The sequence below is a fragment of the Ochotona curzoniae genome, unplaced genomic scaffold, assembly GCF_017591425.1.
Source record: "Ochotona curzoniae isolate NIBS_2020 unplaced genomic scaffold, NIBS_Ocur_1.0 scaffold_3208, whole genome shotgun sequence".
Lineage (NCBI taxonomy): Eukaryota > Metazoa > Chordata > Mammalia > Lagomorpha > Ochotonidae > Ochotona > Ochotona curzoniae.
Genome location: NW_024467106.1, coordinates 588,507 through 608,359, shown reverse-complemented (window position 1 = coordinate 608,359; position 19,853 = coordinate 588,507). Strand labels below are relative to the sequence as shown.

Below are 19,853 nucleotides of genomic sequence, written 5' to 3'. Positions count from 1 at the left end.
TGGGCAGCGGGCATGTCCCTGGGGTCTCCCCGACCCTGCTCAAGGACCCGGTGAGCCCTCGTTCCAGCTGCGGGCACCAGAGGGCAGCAGCCCCCGGCCCGCAGCCCCTCGCCCAACCCTGCGCGTGGCTCCCTCCCGCAGGTGCCTCTGCCGCCGGCATGGAGCGAGCGCCAGAGGCTGAGGCCTGCAACCAGGGCCGCTGCGCTCCAGGTAAGCAGGGCCGACGCGGGAGGAGTGCGGGGCCTGGGCTGCACAGGGGGTCGCCCTGACCCGTCCTCTCCCCACCCACACCCCCAGGGCAAGAGCCCCTACAGGCCGAGTGAGCTGGGGCCGCCAGCCTGGTGACTTGGTTTAAAATGACCCGCACGGACCCACCAGACCTGCTAGTGTCAACCGTGTACCAAGACATCAAGGCGGCGGCCCCGGGGCCCGCATCCCGGCGCCAGGCATGTGAGCGGCCGCCGGCCCGGCCCGCCGCGCCCTTCAACAAGCGCCACTGCCGCAGCTTCGACTTTCTGGAGGCGCTGGACGGGCCAGCCATGGAGCATCGGCCGGAGCCGCCGGCCCCGGAGCCGGCCCCGCCGCGAACCCGGCCCCGGGACGGCGAGCCCCGGCGGCGGGCCCGCTCCAAGAGCGCGCCCCGCGCGCCCCCCGGCCTGGCGCCCGCGCCGGCCTCGCCGCCCGTGCTGCCCCGCCGGGGCCGGGAGCCACAGCGCGCGGCTGGGGCGGATGGGTCGCCACGCAGGGAGCCCGCGTACCCCGCGCTGCGCGCCCTCGCCAACGAGCTGCACCCCATCAAGCTGCAGCCGCAACGGGGCGGCTCCGGTCGCGTCGCGCCCCTGTGCGCGGTCCCGGGCCGCTGTGCGCCGCCCGAGCCCCCCGCAGGGCCCGCCCCGCACGTCCGCTGCCGCCTGGACATCAAGCCCGACGCCGCGGTGCTGCAGCACGCCGCGCGCGGTTCCCGGCCCTGCGGGCCCAATGACGGCCCGCCCTGGGCCCGCGGCCTGCAGGTCCACGGCCTCACGGTCCCGGGGCCGCGCCGTGTGGCGCTGTCGCGCATGCCCACCCCCAGCGACTTGTACTGCACCGACCCACGGGCGCTCTACTGCGCGGACCCGCCGCCCCCGGCACCGCGGGACTGCGTCGAGCGCCGCGGCCCGCACTTGGCCGCGCCGCCGGGGCCCACCCAGTTCTTCTACACAGAGGAGCCCGACGGCTACGCGGGCAGCTACGTGGCCAGCCCCAGCCACGCGTTCGACGGCTACGGGCCCAGGCCCTACCCATCCGAGGAGCCTCCGGGACCCAGCCCGCGGCGTGGGGCCGCCTACTACCCCGGCGAGGCGCGCACGTTCCCGATCCAGGAGCCACCCGCCCGCTCCTACTACGGGGAGGACCCGCGGGCCTACGGGCTGTCCAGCGGCTCCTGGTACGTCCCGCAGGAGCCCCGGGCCCACCTAGCAACCCGTTCCTTTCACGCGACCGACTGGGGAAGGTACCGTGAGCGCGAAGCCATGACTCGGACTTACCCCCACCCGCGCAGCAGTCCGGCCTGGGCCGACTGGGGCCCGCGCCCGTACCGCACCCTGCAGGTGGCACCTTCCCCGGACCCGGGCCCCTTGCTGGCCTCGTGGCACGGAGGCACCGGCACCAGCCCGCCCAGGCTGGGCACCGACAGCCGCCACTATTCGCGCTCCTGGGACAACATCCTGGCGCCCGCGCCGCGCCGGGACGACCCCCTGGGCCGCGGCCGCAGTTACGAGAACCTGCTGGGCCGCGAGCCCCAGGGCGCGTCGCCGGAAGGTCGGCGCCCGCCGCCGGTCGTCCTGAACCTGTCCACCTCTCCCCGGCGCTACGCCGCGCTGTCGCTGTCCGAGACGTCGCTGTCGGAGAGGGGGCGCTCGGGCGAGGGCCTGGGCCGGAACTGGTACGTCACCCCCGAGATCACCATCACGGACAACGACCTGCGCGCCGCCGAGCGCCCGGGCGCCAGGGGCTGGGAGCTGCCCGGGTCCCGCGCGTGCGCGCCCGCCGTGGGCACCGCCGCCACCCCGGGCCGCCAGCGCAGCCTGGAGCAGCTGGACGAGCTCATCACCGACCTGGTCATCGACTCGCGGCCCGCGGCGGCCCAGGCGCCCGAGCCCCCGGCCGACGGCCTGGGCCGCCGGCTGCGGCGCCTGCTGGACGCGCGGCCCGCGGGGGCCGGGGCGCCCGGCCCGGGGCCGGCGAGGGCGTCGCGCTCGCCCCCCGCCTCGGCCGGCAGCGCCGAGGAGCCGGCGGGCTCGGGGGAGGCGGCCGACGCGTCCCCGGAGCCCAGCGCCGAGGAGGACGACCTGATGACCTGCTCGAACGCGCGCTGCCGACGCACGGAGACCATGTTCAACGCCTGCCTCTACTTCAAGTCCTGCCACAGCTGCTACACCTACTACTGCTCGCGCCTGTGCCGCCGCGAGGACTGGGACGCGCACAAGGCGCGCTGCGTGTACGGCCGCGTGGGCAGCGTGTGCCGCCACGTGCTGCAGTTCTGCCGCGACAGCGGCCCCGTGCACCGCGCCTTCTCGCGCATCGCGCGCGTCGGCTTCCTGTCGCGCGGCCGCGGCGTGCTCTTCCTGGGCTTCCCGAGCCCCGGCTCGGCCGACAACTTCCTGCGCTTCGGCCTCGAGGGGCTGCTGCTGTCGCCCACCTACCTGTCGCTGCGCGAGCTGGCCACGCACGCCGCGCCCCTGGGCAGCTACGCGCGCGAGCTGGCGGCCGCCGGGCGCCTCTACGAGCCCGCCGAGTGCTTCCTGCTCAGCGTGTCGGTGGCCGTGGGCCCCGCCGCCGGGACGCCCGCCCGGCCCGCGCCCGCGCCGCGCAGCCCCGGGCCCACGGTGCGCAAGTTCGCCAAGGTGGCGCTGGCGGCCGGCAGCCCGACGCGCCCGTGCCCCGCGCCCGGCCGCGAGGCCGACATGGAGACGCTGATCCTCACGCCGCCGCCGGGCACGGCGGGCCTGGACCAGGAGGGCGAGGCTGGCCGGCGCGCGCGCCAGGTGGCCTTCGTGCACATCCAGCGCGAGCTGCGTCTGCGCGGCGTCTTCCTGCGCCACGAGTTCCCGCGCGTGTACGAGCAGCTGTGCGAGTTCGTGGAGCACAACCGGCGCTTCACGCCCACCACCATCTACCCCACCGACCGGCGCACCGGCCGTCCCTTCATGTGCATGATCATGGCCGCCTCCGAGCCGCGCGCGCTCGACTGGGTGGCCAGCAGCAACCTGCTGGACGACCTCATGTGAGCCGGGCCGGCTCGCCCTCGGTGCTGCCCGCCGGGCGGCGGGGTGGGCCTGAGGACCGCCCGGTCGGGCTGCGGGGCCCCACGGAGGCCCAGGCCCCGCCGCTCCCCCGCCGGCCCCGCTTCCCGCTTGTCCCCGCCGCTGCCGCGACCCCGCAATGGCCGGCCAGCCTCGCCCTCGGGCTGCGAGCGCTTGGAGCCAAGTAAAGCCGCTGGAATGGAGCCGCTGCCGCCTCGTGTTTGTGGGATGGGAACCCGGACGCGGGGAGGGGTCAGCGGACACGGGGAGGGGGTCGATGTACACCGGGAAGAGTCAGTGGACACAGGGCGGGGTCGATGGACACGGAGAAGGGTTAGTGGACACGGGGTGGGGCAGGGTGGATGAACATGCGGCAGGGGCTGATGGACACGAGGGGAGGTCAGCCCCATGGGGGTCAGCGCGCACGGGGAGGTGTGGATGGACACGGGGAGGGGCCAGGGTGGATGAACATGCGGCAGGGGCTGATGGACACGGGGGGAGGTCAGCCCCATGGGGGTCAGCCCGCACGGGGGAGGTCAGCCCCATGGGGGTCAGCGCGCACGGGGGGAGGTCAGCCCCATGGGGGTCAGCGCGCACGGGGGGTGGTCAGCCCCATGGGGTCAGCCCGCACGGGGGGTGGTCAGCGGACACAGGGAGGTGTGGATGGACACGGGGAGGGGCCAGGGTGGATGAACATGCGGCAGGGGTTGATGGACACGCGGGCTTGATAGACACAGGAGGGGGGTCAGCCCCATGGGGGTCAGCCCGCACGCGGGGTCGTCAGCCCGCACAGGGGGTGGTCAGTCCGCACGGGAGGAGCACACACCGTGTCCCGCCGCCCGCTGTCCCCCTCTGCCCCGCAAAGCCCCGTCGCGTTCCACTGGAGCCACCCGCTCTCCCGGCGCGTCTCCTTTAAAAGCGCCTGCGCGGCCCAGGCTGGCCGTGATTGGCCCGCCGAGCCGCGGGTCGGCGCCCATTGGCTGAGGTCCCGGGCTGCGTTCCCCGCCGCGATTGGCCGCGGCGCCCCCGAGCCCGCCCCGCGCGGTGACGCCCTGGCTCGCGGGGCACGCTGGGCGCGACATGGCGGCGGCGGCCCTCGCGCGGGTCCCCGACGTGGACATGGACGCCGACGGCGTCTTCAAGTACGTGCTGATCCGCGTGTGCTCGGCGCCCTCGGGGACGCTGCCGGGCGAGAGCAAGGAGGTCGTGCGCGGCTACAAGTGGGCCGAGTACCACGGTGCGCGGGGCGGGGCTCCGGGGGTGGGCGGGGCTTCATACTAGTGGACCGGGCTCCCTGCGGGGGTGGAGCGTCTTTTGGTGGGCGTGGCCTCTCCCTGGGGGCGGGGCGTCTCGTGTGGGCGGGGCCCCTGCGGGGGCGGGGCGTCTCGGGTGGGCGGGGCGTCCTCCGATGGGCGGGGCCCGCTGTCCAGCCCGGGCAGCCTGGCCACGGCCGCCGCTGACCTGAGGCCGCCCTCCCGCCGCAGCCGACATCTACGACAAGGTGTCGGGCGAGCTGCAGAAGCAGGGCTACGAGTGCGAGTGCCTGGGCGGCGGGCGCATCTCCCACCAGAGCCAGGAGCGCAGGATCCACGTGTACGGCTACTCCATGGTGAGACCCATGCTGACCCGGGTGGGCAATGCCCGGGGTCCGACAGGCGGCCCACGCCTGCCAGGCCCGTGCTGGCCCGGGTGGGCAATGCCTGGGGTCCGACAGGCGGCCCACGCCTGCCAGGCCCGTGCTGGCCCGGGTGGGCAATGCCTGGGGTCCGACAGGCGGCCCACGCCTGCCAGGCCCGTGCTGGCCCGGGTGGGCAATGCCTGGGGTCCGACAGGCGGCCCACGCCTGCCAGGCCCGTGCTGGCCCGGGTGGGCAATGCCTGGGGTCCGACAGGCGGCCCATGCCAACCGTGCTCTCTCGTGCTGTCTCCCCAGGGCTTTGGCCGCGCCCAGCACTCCGTCACCACCGAGAAGATTAAAGCCCAGTACCCCGACTACGAGGTCACGTGGGCGGATGATGGCTACTGAGGCCTGGCCCCTGCCCCCCAACTACACTGAATAAACGTGTTGTTGAGCCGGGCTCTGTGTGTCCTGTGGTTCTGCGCCCCGGCCCCTGGTCGCCCCGGCCCCTGGTTGCCCCAGCAGGCTCCCCACACCCTGGCAGGCTGCCCTGGGGCCCCAGGGAGGGCCCTGCATACTCAGCTCTTCCGGCCTGATAAGCCCCCTCCCCCCGGGAGGCCTCTGTCCCCAGGGACACCTGGCGGGAGGCCCACCTGCTTCCTGGGGGCCTGCCCACACCCCAGGGTGCCCCCCCCCCCCCCCGGCAGCCCTGGCTGTCACAGGACAGGCCCCTTAGCACCTGAGGCTCTCCGCGGCTCCCTGGGTACAGCAGGGGCCTGAGCTCTGCCACTCCCAGCTGAGTCCCCGTGGTCTCCCAGCAGCAAGTCCTGGGCTGACCCAAGTGCTGACCAGATGCCAAGGCTGGGGCTGGCATGGCTGGGGCTGGCATGAAGGGGGCCTGAGGGGAGACAGCACCCACAGCTGGAACGGCAGGTAGAGGAGCCCCCCGCCGGGTGCAGCCAAGACTGACCTTTGGTCTGAAGTGCCAGAAGGGTGGGGACGCCGCCTGGGGCCCCTGCTGGAGGGGCTGCTGCAGCCCACAGCTCCGGCTGCGTCAGCACTGGGCAGGGTGAGGGCCCCAGGGCAGAGGGGCCAGCATCGTCAGCCCGTGTCCCCACGCCCCTGGCCCGTGGCTGATAACTGCCCCAAGTCCTGGGCGCTCTGCCACTCGGCCTCTCCCTGAGCCTCAGCATGCCTCGGCCTGGCCCCCTCCTCCCTGTCCTGGTGCTGCTCCTGGGTGAGTCGGGAGGGGGACCCCCGCTTCTGGCACACCTTGCCTGCCTCTGTCTGCCCTCAGCCCGGCTCTGCAGGGGGCTTTCTGTGGGGCGGCCCACAGCGCACTCTCACGGCAGCAGGGTGCCCGAGTGAGGCCTGGGTCCCCAGCCAGTGCAGCACCCCGGGCGAAGCCGTGTGTGACTTTGTGTGCGACTGCGCGGACTGCTCGGACGAGAGCCAGTGCGGTGAGCAGGGGCACGGGGCCTGGCCGGTCTGACCCCCACCCGTCCAGGGCTCCGCTCACTCTGGCTGACCCCGCTCCCCCAGGCTACAGCAGGCCAGCGTCCACCCTGGGCTCCACCTTCACCTGTGACTTTGAGCGGGACCCCTGTGGCTGGCAGGACATCAGCACCTCTGGCTACAGCTGGCTCCGTGACCGGGCAGGGGCTGTGCCCAGGGGGGCAGGGATCCGCTCAGACCACACGCTGGGCACTGACCTGGGTGAGGACCCCACCCCCCACCCCCCACCCCACGCCCTGTGCGCATCCTCTGACCCCTTGCCCTGAGCAGGCTGGTACATGGCTGTGGGAGTCCACCGCGGCAAGGAGCCGGCCACAGCGGCCCTGCGGACACCCATGCTGCGAGAGGCCGCGCCCACCTGCGAGCTGAGGCTGTGGTTCCACGCAGTGGCTGGGGGTGAGCCAGGGCGGGGCAGGCGAGCCCGAGTCAGGGCGGGGTGGGCGAGCGGGCAGGCGGCCAGGAGAGGCAGGGTGCAGCTGCCTAGGACCCCCACCTCACATGGCAGATGTGGCCGAGCTGCGGCTGGAGCTGACGCACAGCACAGAGACTCTCACCCTGTGGCACAGCGTGGGGCCCTGGGGCCCAGGGTGGCAGGAGCTGGTGGTGGTCACCGGACGTGTGCGTGGGGACTTCCAGGTGAGCCAGGGGCGCCGGTGCCCAGGGCCTGGGCTCAGCCGCAGCCTGAGCGACCCTGCACCCTCAGGTCACCTTTGCTGCAGTGCGCAACGCCACGCACAGGGGCGCCGTGGCCCTGGACGACGTGGAGTTCCGCGACTGTGGGCTGCCCAGTAAGCCCTGCTCTCCCACCCCCCTGCGCCAACCTCGAGCCCTCGCAGCTCTGACGCCCGCTCCTGACCCTGCCCGCCACAGCCCCCCAGGCCAGCTGCCCCCTGGGGCACCACCGCTGTGGGAACCAGGCCTGCGTGGAGCCCCACCAGCTGTGCGATGCAGAGGACAACTGCGGGGACCACTCGGATGAGGACCTGCCCACCTGTGGTAGGTGGGCAGGCTGCCACCCCAACCTCAGACCCTCCCCAGCGTGGGCAGGGCCCCTCCCCACCTGCGCCTGGGCCTGCAGACCCTCCCTCCCCAGGCCACCTGCTGACCACGGACTTCGAGACCGGACTGGGCCCGTGGAGCTTCTCTGAAGGCTGGGCACGGAATCAAAGTGCAGGCAGCCCCAGGCACCCCACCTGGCCACTTCGAGACCACAGCAGGAACAGCCCCTGGGGTGAGGCTCAGGGAACCGGACCTGCCTGTCTGTGCCCCGCCCTATCCATGCCCTACCCTGTCCCTGCCCTGCCTTGTCCATGCCCCGCCCTGTCCCTGCCCTGCCTTGTCCATGCCCCGCCCTGTCCATGCCCCGCCTTGTCCACATCATGTTCATGGCCCTGCCTGATCCCTGACCCGCCCTGTCCACGCCCTGCCCTGTCCACGCCCCACCCTGTCCCTGCCCCGCCCTGTCCATGCCCCGCCCTGTCCACTGCCCTACCCTGTCCACTTCCCTACCCTGTCCACACCCCACCCTGTCCACACCTCACCCTGTCCATGCCCTACCCTGTCCACGCCCCGCCCTGTCCATGCCCCACCCTGTCCATGCCCCGCCCTGTCCACTGCCCTACCCTGTCCACGCCCCGCCCTGTCCACTACCCACATCACAGGCCCCCACCCACCACCTGCAGCCCTGCCCACACCTGCTTCCCCAGGCTCCTTCCTGATCTCTGAGGCCCAGCCCAGTGCACCTGCCGTCCTCTCCAGCCCCGAGTTCCAGGCCTTGGGCCCCCACAACTGCTCGGTGAGCCTGGCGGCCGGGCCAGGGGCTATGGGCTGCGGGGACTGCGGGCTGTGGGGGCTGCAGGCTGTGGGGGCTGTGGGGACTGCGGGGGCTGCAGGCTGTGGGGGCTGTGGCCTGTAGGGGCTGCGGGCTGTGGGGGCTGCGGGGGCTGCAGGGGCTGCAGGCTGTGGGGGCTGTGGGGGCTGCAGGCTGTGGGGGCTGTGGGGGCTGTGGGGACTGCGGGGGCTGTGGGGACTGCGGGGGCTGTGGGGGCTGTGGGCTGCGGGGGCTGCAGGCTGTGGGGGCTGCAGGGGCTGCAGGCTGTGGGGGCTGTGGGGGCTGTGGGGGCTGCAGGCTGTGGGGGCTGTGGGGACTGCGGGGGCTGTGGGGGCTGTGGGCTGCGGGGGCTGTGGGGGCTGCAGGCTGTGGGGGCTGCAGGCTGTGGAGGCTGCAGGGGCTGCAGGCTGTGGGGGCTGCAGGGGCTGTGGGCTGTGGGGGCTGTGGGAGCTGCGGGGGCTGCAGGCTGTGGGGATTGCAGACTGTGGGGGCTGCGGGCTGTGTGGGCTGCGGGGACTGCAGGCTGTGGGGCTGTGGGCTGCGGGGGCACCACACTTCTTTGACCCATGCCGATTCCACAGTTGGTTTTCTACTTTTACCTGCACGGCTCGGAGGCCGGCTCCCTCCAGCTGCTCCTGCAGACGCAAGGACCCAGAGCTGCCCAGGCCTCTACCCTCCTGCGGAACCGCCGTGGGGATCTGGGGGCAGCCTGGGTCCGAGACCGGGTGGACGTCTGGAGTGCCCACCCTTTCCGCGTGAGGCCTGGGGCGGAGGGAGCCGTGGGAGGGCCCCTCCTCCACAGGCTCTGAGGGTGGGAGGGCAGATGGACGAGCAGGGAGTCCCGGGGCACGTCCAGGAGGCCCAGCAGGGCCAGCTGGGTGCTGACCACCCACTGCCCTCAGATCCTGCTGGCTGCGCAGACAGGCCCCGGGGGCGTGGTGGGCCTGGACGACCTTATCCTGTCTGAAAGCTGCAAGCCGGCCGCAGGTGACAGCCCGAGGTCCTCGCTGCTGATCAGGGGGCCTGGGCCAGCCCAGCACCCCCTGACCCACTTCCACCCCACAGAGACCAGGCCCCCAGTCACCCTCTCCCCGCCATGGGACCCGCAGCCCCGAGGCCTGTGCGAGCCAGGTCAGCTGGCCTGTGAGGACCTATGCGTGCCCCCGGAGCAGCTCTGCGACTTTGAGCAGCAGTGTCCGGAGGGCGAGGACGAGCGAGGCTGTGGTGAGGGCAGCTCGGGGGGGCAAGGCCCGGGCACCAGGCCAGCAGACTAGGTCTCTGAGCCCTGGCCCTTGTCACAGGCACCACAGACTTTGAGTCACCCAAAATGGGTGGCTGGGAGGACGCCAGCGTGGGCCGGCTGCAGTGGCAGTGGCTCATGGCACAGGAGAGCCCAGGGCCTGGCGTGGATGTCAGCGGGGCCCCCTCTGGTGAGCGGGTGGACCCAGGTCGCAAGTGGCATCCCCCGCCCTGCCAGGCAGGAGGGCACCTGTCCTGAGCACCGCCTTCCCGGCCAGGGCACTTCCTGTCTCTGCAGACAGCCTGGGGACAGCGGAGGGCTGCAGCCCGACTCCTCTCGCCTACCCTGGGACCCTCAGGTCCTCACTGTGAGTTCCAGCTGGCGTACTACTTCCAGAGCCACCCCCAAGGTATGGTGGGCAACGGTACCATGCAACCCACCATGCTCTCTGCATCCCCTGGTGCTCCCCTGTGGCCCGCCATGCTCCCGCCATCCCCTGGTGCTCCCCGCCATCCCCTGGTGCTCCCTTGGCCAGGCTTCCTGGAGCTAGCTGTGGTGGAAGGCAGCTCCCGAGAGCTGGTGTGGCAGGCCCCGAGCGGCGGCAGCAGGCACTGGACGACCGACAGGGTCCTCCTTGGGGCCAGGCGTCGGCCCTTCCGTGTGAGTGTGAGCAGCCGCCGGGGTGGGGGCCGCCAGGCGACTGGGCCCAGCTAACCACGCCCTTAACCACGCCCTTCTCCACCACCCGCCATGCAGCTGGAGTTCCTGGGGCTGGTGGACCCAGCCGGTCCTGGGCAGCAGGGGGCGGGGCTGGATGAGCTAACCATGAGACACTGCAGCGCCATGGCAACCACTGAGCAGGACAGAGGTGCCCCACCTACGTTCCGAACCCCAGAGCACCCTGAGGGCCCCTGCCTTCTCGGACCTTGGAGAGATGTGGGGGTGCTACAGGGTGACTGAGCCCTGCTCCCTGCCCTCAGAGGTCTCCTGCAACTTCGAGAGGGACGCGTGTGGCTGGTACCCAGGACACTTCACAGACGCCCACTGGCAGCGGGTCCAAAGCCGCGGCCCCGGTTACGACCACACCACTGGCCAGGGTAGGGGGCTTCCCTGCTGGGAGGGCCCTGTGCCAGGGGAGACCCACGCCACTCAGCCCTGCTTCTGCCCCAGGCTTCTTCATGCTCCTGGACCCTGCTGACCCGCCGGCCCAGGGCCAAGGTGCCCACCTGCTCACGGGGCTCCAGACGCCCACAGCCCCAGTGCAGTGCCTCAGCTTCTGGTACCACCTCTATGGTCCGCAAATTGGTGAGCGAGCCAGCGTGGACATCGGAGGCCTCCAAGGTCCTGGGTGTGGGAAGGGGCATCCTCCAAAGCTCGCCTGCCCCTAGGGACGCTGCGACTGGCTCTGAGACGGGCAGGGGAGGACACCGAGCTGTGGTCCCGATCGGGCACCCATGGCAACCGCTGGCACGAGGCCTGGGCCACCCTGTACCACCAGCCAGACTCGGGCGAGTACCAGGTGAGGCGTGACCAAACAAGGATTTAGGGTGGTTGTGCCCCCTCATGCCCCCACCCAGGTGCTGCTACACTCCCAGGGGCCCCCAGCCAGCAGACCCCGTGTGCCTCCCCCCAGCTGCTGTTCGAAGGCCTCCGGGACGGGTACCAGGGCACCATGGCGCTGGACGACGTGGCTCTGCGGCCGGGTCCCTGCTGGGCACCCAAGCGCTGCTCCTTTGAGGACTCACTGTGTGGGTTCTCGGCTGCCGGGGAGAGCTCCTGGAGGCACCAGGCTGGGGCCTCGGCACACAGCTGGGGCCCCAGCACAGACCACAGCACTGGGACAGCTAAAGGTACGGCCCGGCGGGGGCGGGGCCGGGCCAGAACCGCCACTGACGCCTTTCCACCCCAGGTCACTACATGCTGGTGGACACGAGCCAGGCTGCCCTAGCGCGGGGCCAGGTGGCCACCCTAACCTCGGGGGAACACAGGGCCCTGACGCAGCCTGGCTGCCTGACCTTCTGGTACCAGCTTAGCCCCCGCAGCCCAGGTGAGGGGTGCCCGGGGTTGGGGACGGGACCCACGGGCTTCCCCGCCTTCCCCCGGCTGACCGGGTGGCCGCGGCAGGCACCTTGCGGGTCTACGTGGAGGAGGGCGGGAGGCGGCAAGTCTTCAGTGTGAGCGCCCACGGGGGCTTCGCCTGGCGCCTGGGCAGCGTGGACGTGCAGGCCGAGTGGGCCTGGAGGGTGAGTGACGTCACGGTGAGGGGTTCCTTGCGTCTTGGGAGTTGCTGGGCCCGGCTAAGGCCGTCTCCGGCGCCCTGCCAGGTGGTGTTTGAGGCCATGGCCACAGGCGAGAAGCACTCCTACGTGGCGCTGGACGACCTGCTCCTTCAGGACGGGCCCTGCCCCCAGCCAGGTGCAGAGGGCCGGGCCAGCGCTGGGGCCGGGCAGGGGCCGGGGTGGGCAGTGGGCAGCTCCGCTCACATCTCCTCCCTCCCAGGCTCCTGCGACTTTGAGTCTGGCCTGTGCGGCTGGAGCCACCTGGCCTGGCCCAGCCTGGGCAGGCCCAGCTGGGACTGGAGCAGCGCTGCCACCCCCTCCCGCTACCCCCAGCCCCGCACGGACCACACCCTGGGCACGGCCGAAGGTGAGCAGCGGCTGGGTGGGGACGGGCAGGCAGCGGCCCCTGCAAGGCAGCTCGGCCCACCCGAGCTCACGGGGCCGGCTGGGGTCAGCGGGGCACCGCCCTTTCTTGTCCCCAGGCCACTTTACCTTCTTTGAGACCGGAGTGCTGGGGGCCGGGGGCCGGGCGGCCTGGCTGCGCAGCGAGCCGCTGCCGCCCACGCAGGCCGCCTGCTTCCGCTTCTGGTACTACCTGGGTCTCCCCGAACACTTCTGTGAGTCGGTGGGGCCGGCGTGGCGGGTGGCGGGCGGGCATGCCATCTCGCACCCCTTCAGGCACGCACACGCTCCCCGCCTGACCCCCGCTCCGGGGTCTTCTCTCAGACAAAGGAGAGCTCCGCGTGCTGCTGAGCAGCTCCCAGGGCCAGCTGGCCGTGTGGAGCCAGGGCGGGCCGGTGCAGCAGTGGCAAGAGGCCCAGCTGAACGTGGCCAGCACCCAGGAGTTCCAGGTGAGCCCCCCGGCCATAGCCCAAGCCCTCGCCCACCCTGGGGCCCCTGGCAGCCCTTTGCCTTCCCCGCCAGATGGTATTTGAAGCCACTGCAGACGGGCAGCCGGCCCTAGGGCCCATCGCCGTGGATGACGTGCAGTATGTAGAAGGGGAGCCCTGCCAGCAGCCTGCGCTCAACCAGGGTCAGTGCCCAGCGGCTGGCCCTGCCCGGCTCTACACACACGACCGGAGACCCCCAGCCCGCCACTGCCCTACCTGATGGGGGAACCCTGGAGCAGCCTGGGCATCCCCTCACGTGCCCCATGCCCACAGGGAATAGGGCGACGCGTGCCCTGGTGCCAGCCGTGATCGGAGGCATCCTATTCTTGCTGCTCCTCGTGTTGCTGGGGCTCGGGGGGCTGCACTGGCTGTGCAAGAAGGGCGTCTGCCCCTTCGGGGGCCATGAGGGCCCTGAGGCCGCCAGCGGGGCTGCTGGGCCTGAAGCCACGGGCTCCGCAGCAACCGCCTCCAACTTCGACAACATCCTCTTCAATGAGGTGGGCCCCACGGCCAGGGTTGGGGGCAGCCTGCCCTCTCCGGCAGGGCTCCCAGACGAAGCTGTCCTTTGCCCTAGGACCACATCACCCTGCCGTCCAGCCTCAACCTGTGACTGCACCCCAGGCCTGCTGGCCCTCCACCATGGCCAGGAGGCGGCAGGGGACAGGAGCCCGCACGTCCTCCACCCCCAGGACTCTGCCTATGAATAAATGCTATGTCCTTGAGGCAGCCCCAGCTCTGGCCACACTCCACAGTGGGTACAGTGTGCAGGTGGTCTCTCTGGAAAACCTTCCTGCTTCCCAGGGCCCCAGCAGGACCCAAAGATGCTGTCCCAGTGAGGTAGCCCCCAGCGCACCGGGTGGGGGAAGGGGCAAGCCCAGGTACCCAGAGCTGCCCCATGGGACAGGCCCCGCACCCACAGCACTGCAGTTGGGGGCCCCCACCTGTCCCCTGGGTGCACTGCCCGTGATCGGGGCCTGAGCAGCCTGCAGAGAGGCGCAGAGAGCCCCACCCCACCAAGGCCTAGGGGTCCCTCCAGGCAGGGCAGAGCTGGGCGTGCAGGTGCCAACCTAGGTCAGGAGGCTGACCTGCACCCCCACTACAAGAGCCATGTGTGGGCTCAGGGTTCTGGTGCAGTGGGCCAGCCCCAGTGGAGTCCCGGCTCCCACAGCCAAGCGCCTGGTGTGTATCCCAGCTCCTGCCCCTGGGAGGCAGCTGGGGGAGAACAGAGGCCCCTGGTGGCCCCAAGGACGCTGGCCGGGAGGGCTGTCGCTGTGTCCTTCCTCTCTCCGGAGACACCCCAGCCCCGCCCCGACACCCCCGCCCCGAGGCCTGGGGGGACAGAATCAGGAGACGGAAGCCTTTGCAAGGTTCTGTTCTTGTTGCACAGCAGGTGTGGGTGGACAGGCCTGCGGGCCCAGCCCCGGGGACTTCAGCAGGGCCCTGCCAGGACCGAGGGCCCGCGGTGGCCGGGATTTCGAGGCTTTGGGCTCACTTTGCCCTCGGACCCTTCTCGATCGGCTTCCCAATGTCCTTCCCCCGGAGCTTGAGGCCTGAAACGAGCAGCGGGCCCCCAGAAGCCCTGAGCGCGGCCCCGGCCTGGGAGGCTTCAGACACCCTGCCTCAGGCAGCCAGCCAGCCCCGCAGGCCACGGGGAGGGCCGCCCCCGCCCTGCCCAGCCCATGGTGGCCCCAAGACGCTCACCAATGGCTCGCTCAATCTTGCCCAGAACCTGGTTGTTGGGAATCGCCCGTCCACTCTCGTAGTCCGCAATGACCTGCGGCTTCTCGTTGATTTTCTAAAAGGAAGGACTGCCTGATGCCCACCACTAGAGCGCAGGCCACGGGACCACGCCGGGCAGCCGGGCCGCACCCTCAGGAGGCCTCGGCCCGGTGCCGGGGGCCCGCCCCGCCCGGACGGCCGCCGAGCCTCACCGTGGCCAGGTCCTTCTGCGTGAGGCCCTTGCTCTGCCGGCCCTGCTGGATGACCTTGCCCACCTCCAAGGTCACACGGTCATGGTGCAGCTCCTCTGTCTCGCGGTCCAGCTTGGCTGTGTTCTTGCTGATTGAATGTTGCTTGTTCTGGCCGGCGGCCCCTGCACAAGGGAAGGGGGATGAGCCCAGACCCAGGGACGCAGGCTGAGGCTAGAGTGTGGCCGTCTTCCCGCCCCACCCTCAGCCAGGGCCCCAGGGCCTCCCCCACCGCAGGAGTACCCCACCCCGCCCCACTTGGCCTCTGGGGGCGCAAACCCAAGAACCTACACTTCTTAGAGGTCTCCACATCCTCTCCCCGTCTCTGAGCCGCCAGAATGGCCTGTGAAATCAGACAATGCTTTTGATCGGGCAAGTGGGGCACTGTGAGTTGCCAGCCCGAGCGAGGGCCAGACACGCAAGGTGGCACTGCAGGCGCCCCCTGCCCTACGAGCTAACGGAGGGGCCCATGCACCAGCCCCAGAACTTCAACCCCACTTCCCATGGGAATGGAGGGAAGGTGCCACACTTCGGTGCGATCCCAGGCAGGAATGCGGCTTCTGAGGCCTGCTGTGGCCTCACTGCACCCAGCTCCACAGGAACCTGGATCCCTGAGCAGCAGGCATGCCCAGGAGGAGACGCTGGCCACGGGGACTAACTGCCTGCGGCTTTGGGCGGCCAGCAGCCAGGAGTGGTTAGATCCTGTCCCCCCGCAGAGGAAGGAGGGCCATGGTACCTCCAGCCTCCTGTTCCAAGATACCAGCAATTGGCAGCCACACACACACACACACACCCCAAAAGGGACACTTTGTCTCCAAAGTCTTACTGCCTCCCTGCTCCCCTCCAAAAGCAGGTGCTTTAAAACTGGAAACTTTGTGCGCACACTCTTAACTCCTAGAACCACCCCCAGGGCTCTAGTCCCTGCCTCACCTCCCACGCAGCGCCCAGCCCACCACCGGGAAAACAGTGCTGGGGCCTCTGCACACACAGGGGAGGCCCGCATGGAGCCCCTGGCTTGTTTTCATTTACTTATGATAAAGAATTACAGAGCAAGGGAGAGAGAGCTTCCATCTGCTGGCTCACTCCCCAAATGGCAGCACTGTCAGAGCTGGTTCAAGCCTCAGCCACGGCCCCCTTGTAGGTGCACAACCCAAGCATTTATGCCATCCTGCGCTGGTCTGGGCAAGTGGGGGCAGTTGGGACTTGAACCGGCGCCTTTATGGGATGCAAGTAGGTGGCTTTCCTGGCTAAACCACAGCGCCAACCCCAATAAGTCATCAACACACACACGCAGCTGTGAGGCCCTGGGCCGGTCTGGCTGGAGGAGGTGTCAGGGAACAGCGAGGCTACAGGGACAGCGACGTCCAGGCCTGGCCGTGGCTGGGGCTCCAGCTCCTCACAGGTGGCTCACTGCTCTGCGCCAGATGCGCCCCTCAGCCCTGGGGACCTGCAGGTGACCCCCCCAAGCGCGCAGGCAGCGGAGGACCTCGGGGAAGCCTGTTTCCCACACTCGCAGATGGGGCACGCAGGGTCCACGCGCGCGGACGCTCAAGTCCAAGTCGCCCCGGACCTGGCACAGGCGCCCTGCCGCGGACCACGCGCCTGGCGGGGCTCCCGGCCGCACGCAGCCCACTGTGCGAGCCCAGGCCAGAGGACACCGGGCCGCGGCCCACTCCCCGAGGCCTGCCCCGCTCCTCCGCCGCGTCCCCGCCCGGGCCCGCGATCCCCGATCCCGATGGGCCAGGCACCTGCTTGGACTTGGCCTGCGCGGCCGTGGGGCCCTTCTTGCGCAGCACCGTCACGGTGTCCCAGTCGCTCTCGGCCATGGCGCGGGGCGGCGGCGGCTCCGCAGCGACTCCAGACCCGGCGCGGCGACGACGTCCCCTCGGCGCCTCCCGCTTCCGGCGTGCGCCGCGCCCCGCCCCGGTGCGCACGGGCCGCGGCCGCTCGGAGCCAATGGGCGCGCGGCTCGGCCGGGGGCCTCCCGCCTGGGCGCGGGCCGGGATCGCCGCTCCGCCCGGCCCCGAGCCCCGCGCGCGGCGCGCCCTGCTCCAGCGGCGCCCTGTGCGCGGTTGGGCCTGTGCGCGCGAGTGGCTGCGCGGGGCCCGCAGGTGCGGGTGGCTGCGCGGGGTCCACAGGTGCGGGTGGCTGCGCGGGGCCCGCAGGTGCGAGGGGCCGCGCGGGGTCCACAGGTGCGGGGGCCGCGGCGCCCTGGCCCGGCCCTGTGCGTGCGGGGTCCACAGGTGCGGGTGGCTGCGCGGGGCCCGCAGGTGCGGGGGCTGCGGTGTCCTGGCCGGGTCGCTGCCCGCGCTCCAAGCAGGCCTCGGCCTGGGGAGGAGTGATTGCCGGGGACGGGGCGGCAGCGGGTTTGCTGGGAAACGCTGGCCTGGAAGAGAGGGCAGTCCAAGGAAAAGGGTGCCGGGCTGCGGGGGCTGCGGTGCATGTGCTCAGCGCGGTAGCCTAGTGGCTAAAATCCTTGCCTTGCCTGTGCTGGGATCCCATATGGCCGCCAGTTTTTTTAATTATTATTATTATTTATTGGAAAGAAGGAAAGACAGAAAAACCTTCTGTTTGCTGGTTCAGTCCCCAAGTGGACACAACGGCTGAGCTGAGCCAATCCAAAGCCAGGAGCCAGGAGCCTCTTCCGGTTTTCCCTTGTGGGTGCAGGGTCCCAAGGCTTTGGCCAGTCCTCCTCTTCTTTCCCAGGCCACAAGCAGGGAGCTGGAGGGAAAATGGAGCTGCCAGGATTAGAACTGGTGACCATATGGGATCCTGGCGTGTTTAAGGAGAGGACTTTAACCACTAGGCCACCGTGTCGGGCCCAACTTTGTCAGTTTTATTTGAGGCTCCTGGCAAAGTTTGTCTCCCAGGGCACCCAGGGGGTGTGTGACCACCAAGATGTCCTGCCCGACCTGTCCCGGGAGCTGGTGCTGCTGTGTGTGACATTGCAAGCACCCAGAAGTGGCTTTCCTGTGTGGACTGGAGTGGGGAACTGGCAGTCCAGCCGGCCTGGCCCCAGCTGTCAGTCTCAGGCACTGTGAGCCAGAGCGCCCGCTGTCCTCCACGGACACAGGGAGCAGAGCTGGGACCACAGCCAGGCACTCCGCGCTGGGCTGCAGCGTGGGACCCTGACGCCGGCACAGCCTCTCCACGCCCCCGGGCTGAGAGAATGCAATGGCGGTCCACCATGCGGGTGGAGGCTTCCGTGGAACTTGCAATTTTCAACAGCAGAGCTGTCTCGGAAACAGAAATCGGCCTGGAAGATTGGCCCCCATGGATGGACAGTGTGTGGGCACCCCGACTTAGTCGTCTGGCTCTCTGGGGAACTCATCAGCGTGACCACTTCTTCCCCCTCCTTTATCCTGCATTTGCTTCTTTGTTGCTGCTCTTGCAGAGTGTCGGGGTGTGGAGGGCACTGATTTGACATCCCCTGATTCACTGCCCAGAGGGCTGCAACAGCAGGGCTGCGCCAGGCCGAAGGCAGGAGCCAGGAGCTTCTTCTGGGTCTCTGACATGGGTACAGGACCCAAGCGCCCGTATCTACCACTGCTTTCCCAGCTACCTTAGCAGGGAACTGAGTGGGGACTCCTGTGGGCGGCCACCTGGGACATGGGTGCTGCACACTGGCCTGGCCTCTGCATGCTCCTGCTGGGAGGGAGACAACGGGCCGGCCAGGGACACTCTCACAGAATGGGGCAGGGCCGTGGCCCAGGGCCAGAGGTCACAGTTGTGACAGCTGGGGCAGGGGTGGTGGGGCCCTGCCTGGGGTCACCTGGAGCATCCTAGCCTGGCGCCCACAAGGTCCAGGCAGGTGGATACAACAGGGGGGCTGCCCGGGATCCAGCCGGTGGGAGGCATGCCGTGTCCTCCATCCCGCAGTCCCACCAGGTGGGCTGGTGTGGGGTGAGGGAACAGCCACATCAGGCAAGACTTCCGGGAGATGCTGGCTTCCTGTCACAGGTTCCTGGCAGACCTGCCATCTGACCGAGAGGCCCCTAGCTCTAGGGGCACCCCTGTGTTTCCGCTGCTGTCCCATCGCCCCAGGCTCACAGGACGCGGAGCTGCAAAGCCCAGGGAAGTGTGGCTGTGTGCGCCCCCAGGCCTGAGTGTCCCTGCCTCCCACTGTCGGGGACACCCAGGGACACCCCAGGCAGCCCGAGCAGAGGACACCGGGGACACCACCGCCCTGCCCTTGGTGGCTGAGCTGTGAGTGACTTCTGCTTTCTCTTTGGCAGGAAGGAGCCCGGTGGAACCCTGAGGGGTGAGTCACTGCCCACTGGGAGCTGCTGGGCCTGGCTGCCCCCCACACCCTGCTCCGCTTCCCCCGTGCTGGGCTGTGAGAGGAGACACCTCAGGACATGGGGAACCATGTGCTTGGGGGACCCCCAGTGGGGTGACCACGAGGGGCGCTCCTGGCTGCTGTGGGATTTGGGGGTTGATGGTCACCACGGTAACGGGGGGAGGGGAGATTGCTTCCAACCAAACCTGGAACGGATGGCGAAATTCTGGCTGTGAAGCCACCGTTGCAGCAACGAGGGGCGCAGACCCATATCCCCTCACCAAATAAGGGCTGAGGCGACCCCCGTTTTTGGCATCCGTGTCAGGGAGAGTTTGAAAAGCCCCTTCCGGGACCAGCGCAGTGGCCTAGTTGCTAAAGTCCTCACCTTGAACACGCCAGGATCCCCTATGGGTGCAGGTTCTAATCCCGGTAGCTCCACTTCCCATCCAGCTCCCTGCTTGTGGCCTGGGAAAGCAGAGGAGAACGGCCCAAAGCCTCGGGACCCTGCCCCTGTGGGGGAGACCTAAAGGAGCTCCTGGCTCTTGGCTTTGGATCAGCACAGCATCAGCCATTGCAGTCACTTGGGGAGTGAATCATCGGACAGAAGATCTTCCTCTCTGTCTCTCCTCCTCCCTATATCTCTGACTTCGCAATAAAAATAAATCTTAAAAAAAAAAACCCTTCCCTGTCTTTTCCGCGCTCCTCCTCTGCAGCCCATTCCCCAGTCTGTCCGCTGCACGGGGAAGCGAAGCCTGTGACCGTGGCTCCCTGAAGTGAAGGCCGTCTCAATTCCTTCCATTCACTCGGCTGAGTTATTCTTTCCCTGGTGGTTGGCGAATCTAGCAGGGGTGAACCCGCACTCAGAGGGTGGAGTGCCCTTCCCAACTTGTGAATAAATACATCTTGAAAAGATTACCAAAAACCAGGTGCTGCCAGTGGGAGTGCCCAGCC

At 69.8% G+C, this 19,853-nt stretch overlaps 4 protein-coding genes across 7 annotated transcripts; 3 read left to right on the top strand and 1 right to left on the bottom strand.

The window, feature by feature from the left end:
• Window positions 1-356: 356 nt before the first annotated feature.
• AJM1 (apical junction component 1 homolog) lies at window positions 357-3,295 on the top strand. The gene has a single exon (XM_041004657.1). It carries the CDS (start codon window positions 357-359, stop codon window positions 3,267-3,269), a length of 2,913 nt encoding a protein of 970 aa, XP_040860591.1. The 3' UTR covers window positions 3,270-3,295.
• Window positions 3,296-4,346: 1,051 nt separating this feature from the next.
• PHPT1 (phosphohistidine phosphatase 1) lies at window positions 4,347-5,379 on the top strand. Of its 2 annotated transcripts, none has more exons than XM_041004663.1 (3): window positions 4,347-4,521; window positions 4,751-4,893; window positions 5,217-5,379. In XM_041004663.1, the coding sequence occupies exons 1-3, from the start codon at window positions 4,365-4,367 to the stop codon at window positions 5,307-5,309; spliced, it is 393 nt and encodes a 130-aa protein (XP_040860597.1). In that variant the 5' UTR covers window positions 4,347-4,364; the 3' UTR covers window positions 5,310-5,379. The 2 variants fall into 2 exon arrangements, with proteins under 2 accessions (XP_040860597.1, XP_040860596.1); XM_041004662.1 differs by having other exon boundaries at window positions 4,769-4,893; window positions 5,217-5,378.
• A 713-nt stretch (window positions 5,380-6,092) lies between these two features.
• On the top strand, window positions 6,093-13,266 carry MAMDC4 (MAM domain containing 4). The gene is made up of 28 exons (XM_041004601.1): window positions 6,093-6,138; window positions 6,254-6,361; window positions 6,444-6,617; window positions 6,687-6,812; window positions 6,922-7,052; window positions 7,120-7,204; window positions 7,287-7,412; window positions 7,510-7,647; window positions 8,123-8,211; window positions 8,829-9,002; window positions 9,150-9,471; window positions 9,549-9,677; window positions 9,765-9,896; window positions 10,023-10,147; window positions 10,244-10,355; window positions 10,468-10,584; window positions 10,658-10,792; window positions 10,876-11,006; window positions 11,121-11,337; window positions 11,397-11,534; window positions 11,612-11,730; window positions 11,812-11,902; window positions 11,987-12,133; window positions 12,249-12,383; window positions 12,493-12,617; window positions 12,691-12,799; window positions 12,930-13,153; window positions 13,231-13,266. The coding sequence occupies exons 1-28, from the start codon at window positions 6,093-6,095 to the stop codon at window positions 13,264-13,266; spliced, it is 3,741 nt and encodes a 1,246-aa protein (XP_040860535.1).
• Window positions 13,267-14,012: 746 nt separating this feature from the next.
• Window positions 14,013-16,530, bottom strand: EDF1 (endothelial differentiation related factor 1). 3 transcript variants are annotated; one of them, XM_041004659.1, is made up of 5 exons: window positions 16,372-16,530; window positions 14,915-14,966; window positions 14,588-14,748; window positions 14,358-14,451; window positions 14,013-14,206 (listed from the first exon to the last, which is right to left on the bottom strand). In XM_041004659.1, the coding sequence occupies exons 1-5, from the start codon at window positions 16,447-16,449 to the stop codon at window positions 14,145-14,147; spliced, it is 447 nt and encodes a 148-aa protein (XP_040860593.1). In that variant the 5' UTR covers window positions 16,450-16,530; the 3' UTR covers window positions 14,013-14,144. The 3 variants fall into 3 exon arrangements, with proteins under 3 accessions (XP_040860593.1, XP_040860594.1, XP_040860595.1); XM_041004660.1 differs by having other exon boundaries at window positions 14,642-14,748; window positions 16,372-16,507; XM_041004661.1 differs by having other exon boundaries at window positions 14,651-14,748; window positions 16,372-16,507.
• Window positions 16,531-19,853: the final 3,323 nt, after the last annotated feature.

Bases quoted from the DNA above. Each gene is read 5' to 3' on its own strand.
- AJM1 (XM_041004657.1), top strand. From the start codon at position 357: ATGACCCGCACGGACCCACCAGACCTGCTAGTGTCAACCGTGTACCAA.
- PHPT1 (XM_041004663.1), top strand. From the start codon at position 4,365: ATGGCGGCGGCGGCCCTCGCGCGGGTCCCCGACGTGGACATGGACGCC. The intron at 4,522-4,750 runs GTGCGCGGGGCG...CGCTGACCTGAG, and splicing joins CAAGTGGGCCGAGTACCACG to GCCGCCCTCCCGCCGCAGCC. The intron at 4,894-5,216 runs GTGAGACCCATG...CTGTCTCCCCAG, and splicing joins ACGTGTACGGCTACTCCATG to GGCTTTGGCCGCGCCCAGCA.
- MAMDC4 (XM_041004601.1), top strand. From the start codon at position 6,093: ATGCCTCGGCCTGGCCCCCTCCTCCCTGTCCTGGTGCTGCTCCTGG. The intron at 10,148-10,243 runs GTGAGTGTGAGC...CCCGCCATGCAG, and splicing joins CCAGGCGTCGGCCCTTCCGT to CTGGAGTTCCTGGGGCTGGT. The intron at 13,154-13,230 runs GTGGGCCCCACG...CCTTTGCCCTAG, and splicing joins ACAACATCCTCTTCAATGAG to GACCACATCACCCTGCCGTC.
- EDF1 (XM_041004659.1), bottom strand. From the start codon at position 16,449: ATGGCCGAGAGCGACTGGGACACCGTGACGGTGCTGCGCAAGAAGGGC. The intron at 14,967-16,371 runs GTGCCTGGCCCA...CTGATTTCACAG, and splicing joins CGCAGGCCAAGTCCAAGCAG to GCCATTCTGGCGGCTCAGAG. The intron at 14,749-14,914 runs GTAGGTTCTTGG...TCCCTTGTGCAG, and splicing joins TGTGGAGACCTCTAAGAAGT to GGGCCGCCGGCCAGAACAAG.